Below are 10,118 nucleotides of genomic sequence, written 5' to 3'. Positions count from 1 at the left end.
TCTTGCTCGAGCTATGGACTGGAGCCAGCCTTCGGAGGAACCTCTGTGCAATCATCAGACTGACAATTACAAGCAATTACTGTCCAAAGAGGCCGAAATCAGATTACAGCACCCCGAGTTGGTCTGAACAGTAGCACACTTAAACTTAGCACAAGAAAGTCACAAAGAGCATGAAAAGTTTGATTCAGTTCGCAGAAGCGGATGCACGAACTACAGAACAGGACATAAACGCACTGAAAATGTGAAGGTATGTACAGTATTATTAGGATCCTTTCTGTTCTTTCTGTCTCAAGTCATACCATTGAGTTTTGCATTTTATTTTATGGCGGGATAAAACTTGTTTATTTATTATGCAAGAAATAAATAATTAAAATTCCAAACCAAGAATATGTAAATATTGTAAAGTGCACTAAATGTAGCAGATTGTATAAATTATTTCAAAAGAGAGATGTTAGAAAATCAGAGAAAGGTCATGTGCAAGCCAGTCAGCATGAGCTCCTCGGTTATTAAAAAAAAAGCCTTCAACCATACAGAGTTTATTAGAGATTGCCTCCTCCTCAATATTTAGCCATGACTAACTGGCTTCCCGTTTTCTTTAATATATTATATATACAGCCAGCAACAATCACGCCACCCATGTCAGCTTCCATACATTTCATAATGACTAAGTCAAAGCATGCCAGTGCTACAATTATGCATCGAACGTTCTCAAAACACCACAGCAGGCATGAAAAATGCAAATCTCATTTACATACTGCGGTCACCGCAAGTGTTACTTGAACTAAACAAAATGAAATCCTGGCACAATCAAGGATTTCCCCTTTTCTGATTATAAATAGGCTACAGTTGGTGAATAATCCATTTTTTTTTTTGTCTTGTTCACGTGAGATAGTACTTAACACAGAATACTTGAGACAAAAAAAAACATTTAATTGTGGTTTAAAGTCAGAATATAAACAATAAAGAATACACATAATTGATTGTACAAACTTAAATAAATACAGTACAGGAAAATAACAAGACAGAAGCTACATAAGTAGTGTGCACATAGATAAGCATAAGCTTTTAAGGCAAGACTACATTCAATATTTTATAAGAAAGGCCACAAAGTTGTTGTTTTTTTTAAGTTAAAATTGTATTAGTATTATATAAAAAATACCAATTTACTAAATGACATGATAAATAAATGGGCATTAATATTATTTGAATATTATGAGAATGTAGTGTATAAGGTGGAAAAAACAGGCGTTCCTAGAAACGTCTTCAGGTCCTAAAGCTGGGCAGAGGCTTAGAAATACAACTCTCAACTGGAACAATCTCAGAAATAATATAAATTTTTCATCTTTATGTCTTTAAAATATTTTAAGATACATATCCAAACATTAATGTTCACTTTTAATCTGAAAACTAATTAGGTACACCACAGGTAAAGAAGATTACATGATGAAAGATGATGGGTTTTTCCCTCCTTTGCACGGAGCTTCTCATTAACGATGAGAACTACAGTACAGGTTCTTCTATTTCTGAGAGTAAAGCTGGTTGTGAACCATCCTATGGCTGACAGCATACCACCATTTTCTCTACTACTCATGTTACAAAAGCTTAAACGTGTTGATGTGTGCTCTGACTGAACATGTAAACACTTTTAAGTATTTCTGTTCTACTAGCATAAATACCTTTGGTCAAAATGCCTCTCTGATAAGTGTTTAATCAATAGAATCTCAAATAGTAGTTAATCAAAGTAGTTCAAGTAGTACGGTAAGACGTAAGATTTAAGAATAGGGTTTAGTTAGTAGTGTTTAGTTTAGTGTTTATACACTTTTTAAAAAAATCATGTGAAGTTAAACGAAATCCAACCACACCTCCCTTTTTAATTTTCTATTAATTACTAATGAATGTGGCTTTAACTAGGTCATAAATAATAAAAAGTGCTTTACAATTCTAATATATAGCAATACAATGATAATATAAAAGGCCCTTTAGGACGCAGTTTATCACTATATCAGGATACTATAAGGGATTTATTAATTTTTTTATCTTAAGAAAATATAGGCTTTTGTCTGTAGTTTAAAGCACTGACCAAGTGCACATCTTAAAAAACAAACAAACAAACAAACAAACAAAAAAAGCAAAAAGAGCTTTGAACTGATTATCAAATCTGTAAACAACAACCGGTAATGTCCCACCGTCACAGTTATAACTGAATTGATAGGATGCTATGTCACATTTGTCAACAGTTATTACATTATTTAATGCTGTAAATATTGTCCACTCTGTTGTGTCAGTTTGCAGCGTTTTAGCAGTTCACAGCAACACTAAACACCAGGATGAAAGAGATATCAAATACTCTATATATTTCCCACGTCGTGCAACATTATGTACTAATAAAACACTTTGTCTGAAAAAAAGTAGTACTAAGCTGTACCATTAGGCCTACCGGTCCCTGATGTGTCTCTCAATGGGACGCGTTTGTATAACCCCTTTTAAAAAGTCTGTCATGTCTGGTAGGAGAAGGTGAAGCTCAGTGATTAATATGGCAGTGCAGGCCAGTTCGGAAGGTTGCAGGTTCGAACCCAACAACCACCAAGTTAGGCTCTTGAGCGAGGCCCTTAGCCTTTGGATGAATAATAAAATAACAATGGAAGAGTGTCTGCCAAATGCTGTGTTAAAAGTAAAACGTTTTATAAATGACTTAGTTAAAAGTTTAATTCCAAAGGTACTAATTTGTGAGTGCGTGTATTAGAAGAAAAGGCACAGTTTAGTACTCTTTTTTCCCCCTCAAAGTGTATTTTGTGCATGCCATGCATCAAGGACCCGGTGCCACTGTGTTGTCTGATCTTTTGCACTATTTCTGTTCAAATGAACCATCTGACACTTTATCTCTCATCCCTAGACGGTGACTTTAGGGCCAGGGTAAGGCTCGCCCCCGCACCAGAACTCCTCCGGTTGGGGGATCTCTAAAAGCCAGGCGGTCTCCTCTCCCTGTTTATCGTCCTCGTTCTTTCTGACGGTGCGTAAAAGTCGGTAGTAGTGACAGTCCCTGCCGTCATCCGGGTCGTACGGCGGTGCCAGGATGTCCAGGAAGGCGGCGGGTCCGTCGAGCGCGTCGATCTGGTGCAGGTTGTCCCTGCGGGGGCTGAGCACGCACGGCGCGCTCTGCTGCGTGAACTCACCGCTGGAGCGCAGCGCGGCCCGGCACACCGCGTCCTTCTGCACGGTCTCACTCCCAGCCCCGGAGACCGAGCCAAGCTCAAGCTCAAGATCAGGATCCGGATCAGGATCAGGGGTCCCTTCGAGCTTGTCGAAACATTGTACCCGGACCTTGCCGTAGAGCACCTTGAGCATGCCGTTCATTCCTGGGTGGTCATGGAGAGGGATGGACACACCACTCCGGAGAGAGAACACGCCCATGCTGAAGGCACGGGTCTCGCAGATGTGCATGTAGGTGACCGGAGCTGTGCGGCACGCCCGCGTCCCCGAGCCGGAGCCCTTCTTCGTCTTCGGCGGCGCGACGTTCAGATCTGCGGCCCTGATGTGGCTCAGCAGCGCGCGCAACTCCGCCAAGCTCGCCAGCAGATCCTTACCGTCGCCGCAGTTCTTAAACGTGACCTGCGCTTGGGTCGCGATTTTCTGGATGAGTGAAGGGGGCTTACTGCTGTTCCGTGGCATTTTCCCGCTTTCTTTTTTTTTAATATATATTTTTTGCCCCAAAACCAAAACAGCTGGCTAGCCAAGATAAGCGTCCAGATGTTGTCTAATGCAAAAACAAATCCGCATCATACTCACAGTTTACAGGGCAACAAAGTTACCATTAAAAAAATAAAATATTTTTTTTTAAAAAGAACGCGCGATCCGTTATTGTTTTTATTTACGGTTTAAAATCTGCACAGCCGTTGCTTCCCGTTCTCTCTGTTCTCGTCCACCAGTAGGCTGTTACACATCCGCTTCTACTGCGCACGCGTCAAAACCCAAAGCACGGTGTGACCTGTAGTTTATTGACTTTTAAACGCCGCAGCTGTAAATGAGCGCTATGTGAAAATATACACGTCGACCAAAGTACAATTTGTCATCAAAGTGACTTTTAATAGGTTAAAAGAAAAAAAGGCTAAGGTTTTTTTTTTACTTAAGTATGCTTATAAATTCACTCATATGTCGTACTACACTACCCAACCTTCCCTTCTCCCCAGTGAGGAGGGGGAGTTTTGGGAGGACCGTCGGGCCATTCAACCCTGTCCCTTCCCCCATCACCATCCTGCACCATAACATGCATTTTTCTTCCTCTGCTTTTTTACCAATACAGAGACACGTGTTTTGTTACATGTCAATAAACTATATTCTGCTCTTTCAGAAAACTACAATTTATATGAGATAATATACACAATCACATATCAGCAATAATATTACCACAATAAGATTGATTATTAACTATCACTCACTCATTCGCTCATCATCTAAAGCCCTATTCGAACAGGATTAGTATTATCTGGGGTCCTAGTGTGATTCCCCCCATCCCCCCCCCCCCCCCCATCTGAATTTCATGAATTTTTACTTTACAAATTACAGACATGGTCGATTCGCACCTCTGGAATTACAACAAAGGACTAGAGGTCCCCAGGTAATACTAATCCCATGCGAATAGGTCTTATAATGTTTTATCTTGTGTAAAGGGTCGCAGGAGGCCTTGGAGCCTATCTCAGGAGACTTAGGGCATGAGGCGGGGATCCAAACCATCGCAGGGCACTCATTCACACACAATTTGGAAATGCCGATTAGCTGATTAAAAAATCCACCAAGCATAGGGAGAACATGCAACTCCATGCACACAGACCTGAGGCTGGAATCAAACCCAGACCCTGGAGGTGCAGGGCGACTGTGCTAAGCCACCATGCTGCCTGATTATCAATTATATACCACTTAACTGGTGACACGATAAGATTTTGGTACCCAAGTCTTACAAACCCCCATGAGGACCAAAGGCCAGCCTGTTTGATCTGATCCCACGGTAAAGCCAATGCAGAACAAATCACCAAAGAAAGTAAATACTGGCAATGACAGCAAGTTATCAAAACACCCAGTGGGACCACAGCCTATCACGCACACAGGGCCCAGCAGGCAAAGAGTCCAAAGCTGCCAACCCGGTCCCCAAACTTCCCTTCTAGACCCCAATCCAATCAAACTCCAAGTCCAATCCATGGACACCCAAAGCACACAGCGCACAAAGGATCTGCTGCGAATATCTCTTGGTGTTAGGAACCACAGCACACCCCCAGAGGTCTTGTGGAGTCAAGTGGGGCCCAGGTGCCACAAGAAGAACCTACACAACCTAGAAAACCTACGGTGGGCATAATTTTGCATAGTAATGTTATGCCTGATGGGTGTAAATATATATCTTGAAGATGCAGGACACCTCTTATTATCATCTTATTAATTAAAACAATATTTTTTGGAGAGTTGGGGAAATAGAGAGAGAGAGAGAGAAAGAGAGAGGAAGAGAGATGGAGAGAGAGAGAGAGAGAGAGAGAGAGAGAGGTGACAAAGTATGGCTGGACAGAGCACAGCTCTCTGAGTCAGTGAAGTGCACCTTTGCATGGCACCACAAAAGACCACCCTCTTGAGAAATAATGAGGCCTGCTCATTTACTCCACACCCAAGCACTTCTAAATGCCACTTCCAGCAGGGGTAATTCAATTACCCCTCTCTCTGCAGACAGGATATGGAAATCAGCTACAGTTGATACATATGGGGAGATCCATGAGGTAAAAGCATATGCTCTGTGGGCGAACGCTGATGGAACAGAGCGTTAAATGTTTCTTTCTTAACATATAATTTGTAGAAAAACCATATCTCTAACTAGTTTCTCTACACTGACTCCAAATACACGTAAAATCACCAGTGAATCCAAATGTATCGCACTGTTAGCCATAAACATTGTTACAAAGTAGCTTTAGTGGATTTCAGATGTAGATTTTTTAAAAGTTATTAAAGCCAGAGGTAATTTCTCAAGATGGCATGATGGGACGGCATTAAGGTGTAAAAGATTAATGACATATTGTGAATAAGAGTTGTGTATAAAAGTTCCTATATCACCTAATCAGCTTTTTCTTCTAATCACATTTTATTTAAAACAGGTTACCACTCAGCATTAAATCTCCCTCTGCCATATTTGTCTAAACAACTGTAGATTAGTCCGAGCATTTGGTAGTGTTTAATTTATTTACAAGACTGTGCGTAGGCATTTTATCAGTGTGTCAATTATTGTTCTCATATTATGTAAGGAGTAAAACACAATGGGGAATACTTTTATAGAAAAAATAAATTAAAAAACAAGATGGTTCATTGCAGCTTAAAGTGAAGCAGAGTTATTATTACCATCTTAGATGATTATTTTCCAGTAATAGCACATTCCAGTTAATGATTTGCTATCAAATATGTTACCTGTAATAATAATAATAATAATAATAATAATAATAATAATAATAAAACATTTATTTTGGGTCAGTCATGGCCCAAGAGAGAGCCTTACATATTTTGATCTGTTTATGTGATGCATCCACAATACATTGTACTGTATTAGTTGTTAGAAATAATTAAAATAATTATTATAATCAGATTCATATAAATCTGTAAAGTTCTTGCTTGTATAGAAAAAAATATCAAAACCAGTTGACCAAATATAATTGACAATCCAGTAGCACTTTGTTATAAATCTTTAATATGGTTTATAATCATTTACAAATATTCATTCATTTTTTGCACCTGTCCTATAGAAGGAACTCAGGACACAAGACTGAATGGGGTGTCAAGCCATGCACTGCAACATCCAATAATACACTATGGACAGTCCTAATTTCTTCATATTGATTGTAATTTAATAATTTAGATTACATTAGAGAAAATGGAACAAGTGTGTAATTGGTGCCTAAAGATACTATTTAAATATTAATTGTTTATGTAACAACTGGGCAGCATGGTGGCGAAGTGGTTAGCACTGTTGCCTTGCACCTCCGGGGTCGAAGTTTGATTCCTGCCTTGGGTCTGTGTGTATGGAGTTTGCATGTTCTCCCAGTGCTTGGTGGGTTTCCGCCGGGTACTCCTTTTTTTTTTCCTTCCACAGTCCAAAGACATACAGATTAGCCGGTAGTGTGTGAATGAGCAAGTCAGTGTGTGTATGTGTGTGTGCCCTGTAATGAATTGGCACTCCTGTGCAGGGGGTACAGTACCCCGCCTTGTGCCATAAGTATTTAAGTATTACAGGCAAAAACCTGTATGTAGAATAAAACGGAATATAGACGAGTATTACACTCTTAGCAGCAACCTTATTTCCCATCTGCTCTGTTTCAACCACTCAGCATTCAGCATCACCATTATACCAATCACCAGCCTGATCGTCTGCCACCATCTTCACCTGTTTCTTACTGGTTCATGCTTTGAGTTGGATTTTTTTTAAATAGTTCAAAGGTCACTGTTTGATTAACAAACAAACAAAAAAATCCTCTGAAACCGGTCAGGTACAGGAACATAAGAGAGAAAATCGTGCCAGAAATGAAATGCATAAAAAGTCCTTCAGGAAATCTGGAGAACTGTGGAGGTAAAATTTGAACCCTTAACCCTGGAGGTTAACTCTAACCAAAAAGTCAAAATAAAGTCTAAAATTGATGTGGATAAATGTAAGAGGCCTATACAAACCTCAGTCGATTTACTCATAACTCGATCTAACATTATTTCATTATGTAGTCATAACTTATGTATACAGCAGTTCTCTTACAGTCCTCTCCTTTGTTATCTGAGACATCTGAGACCAGCATGTGTCCACTGGTTGACAATAAACAAGTATTTCCAGGCCAGATAATCACTCTCCACAACTAATGTCCAGACCAGATAAAGGCAACATTATTCTCTGATGTTTAAAATGTGCATGACTTACATAGCGCAGGAGTCAGATAGACTGGAGCTCATACTTCTCAGAAAATTCCAGCTAAGGAGCGTGAATGAGTGAAGTGATTCTTTCTGTCTAAGCAATATCCATAGAGGACAATAAGACCAAGAGCTCACATATCTTGTAATAAATGTGCTTTTTGTAGTTCTTCTGATATGATTGTTAGTTTATTCATACTGGAACTATTTACCCTTAAACAAATGAATCAGTGATCCTTTCACCGGACCAAAAATCATAATGTTAAAAACTAACAAGGATTATAAAAATGCATGAGATGGCAGTATTCCGAATTAAATATCTGCAATGCTAAAAGGAAAAATCTAATGAAAATATTTTTTCTTTACATGAATGGGTGTTGTGTGATTTCTATATGATTTTAGTACATCGTGTATAATAAGCTGTTTCAAATGCTATACATACGCACTATTTACGTCAACAGCTCATCTTTTATAATGACATCCTAAATTATGACAATGTCAGCTACAAATGTTTGCACATTTCTTTTTTTCAAATTTATATCATTTGCAGCTAAAAAAAATAAGGGAATTGAGTTATTATATCAATAAAATTGGATAGTACGTTAATTTTATTTTAATCTAATTTAATACAAAATAATACCCGATATCTAAATTAAATCCTCATTTTTGGTCAGTACTTGACAAAGTGGCTCATATTGACCCCGGCTGACACGATTGTCCATAGATAACCTAGTTAAGTATTTTTAATGATTGAATGTGTATTAAATTATTTCCAGGTACACTCACATTTACACAGTTTCATATTAATTACTGTATCTGACCCTTAACTTCTATTTTATTACTTACTTCATTAGTATTTTTAAGAAATTAACGACTCTTTATACAAAGCAACGCATTCTGTGTTTCCATTTCAAATACTGTATACCAGACATGAAAGTAATTAATATGGCATTATCATGTCTGGGGAAAAGAAAACTTTTTGCTTTGTTACACAATTAAAACCTGTGTTCTTTGTCTCTCTTTTTGACTCATTCTTATATGAACATAAATGAAATCTGGGTCACTAACTGCTCATTTCCTTCAAACGTCACTGGGGTTTAATGTTGAAAACAGACACGGAGACTGTCTCAACCTCTAAAGACCAAATTTCTTCCCCAGTGGAGTTGACACCAGATATTTCTACCAAGCTAAAAAAAAAACTGGTGTAGTATAAAACTGAAGAATTCTATTTTGGACCTTTATTGATTCACAGTATACACACAATTAAAATACACTTTGTACAGATACAGCACATTTTAGAATATTTAAAGCTTAGAAATGAAAAGCAAAAAATATATATATATATATATATATATTTTTTTACAACATAATCATAATTACCTTAATTACTTTTCTAGTCCTAGTCTTAAATCGGGTCTTAGTCCTAAATTTAAGGTATATAATTTATATATAGTGCAAAAAATAACACACACTAAGAATACATTTGCCTTTAGCCTTAATTATGGCACCTAATTTGGAAGTCATATGTGAAAATTTTTTTCTCAGGCTTTGACAATTTAAGTTCAGGATTATTCCTGGACATACCATTGTGCCATTAGGAAAGAAAACTTTATTGATCTAATAATCTGGTCATTCTGTATATTCAGGTCATCATAATGTTGTCATAATATTGTTGAGCCTAGACCTGACCAAGTGAAGCAACCTCAGATCATAACACCTCCAGAGGCTTGTACAGTGGCTACTATACACCATGGCTTCCTTTCTTATCCTGATGCACCCATCACTCTGGAATAGGGCCAATATGCTCTATAGCAAGTTAAAGTATTTCTTCTGATCGGTCCCACTAACAAGTGGACACACAGCTGTTTAATTTTAAGTTCTTGTCGTATGATAATATGTAAATGGTCTTACTTTCATTATTAAACACGTCTGTGATTACTATTGTTGATGTTTAACAATGAAACATAACCAAGTGTTTAGGTGATCTCCATTCATAATATTTTTTCCAGCCACATTTTTTTTTTGCTAAATTCATGGTTCACTCAGATACGTTTTACAAATTTCTGTAATTTTTACAAAAATTTTACACTCATGCCTCGTCTTTGTTTGTTGTCTTTGTTTGTTGTCTTCGTTAGATAAAAAAAACAGATGCTTATCAGATCCCTGACATATTTATGGAGGATGAAGTTGTAAAAAGGCTACAT

The 10,118-nt window shown here is 38.0% G+C and overlaps 1 protein-coding gene across 1 annotated transcript; it reads right to left on the bottom strand.

The window, feature by feature from the left end:
- Positions 1-913: 913 nt before the first annotated feature.
- On the bottom strand, positions 914-3,901 carry adoa (2-aminoethanethiol (cysteamine) dioxygenase a). Its single transcript, XM_053510812.1, has one exon. The coding sequence runs from the start codon at positions 3,667-3,669 to the stop codon at positions 2,890-2,892; it is 780 nt and encodes a 259-aa protein (XP_053366787.1). The 5' UTR covers positions 3,670-3,901; the 3' UTR covers positions 914-2,889.
- Between the last annotated feature and the right edge of the window lie 6,217 nt (positions 3,902-10,118).

The sequence above is a fragment of the Clarias gariepinus genome, chromosome 14 (assembly GCF_024256425.1).
Source record: "Clarias gariepinus isolate MV-2021 ecotype Netherlands chromosome 14, CGAR_prim_01v2, whole genome shotgun sequence".
Taxonomy (NCBI): domain Eukaryota; kingdom Metazoa; phylum Chordata; class Actinopteri; order Siluriformes; family Clariidae; genus Clarias; species Clarias gariepinus.
Note: the sequence above shows the minus strand (reverse complement) of the source record. Positions and strands in the feature narration are given on the sequence as shown.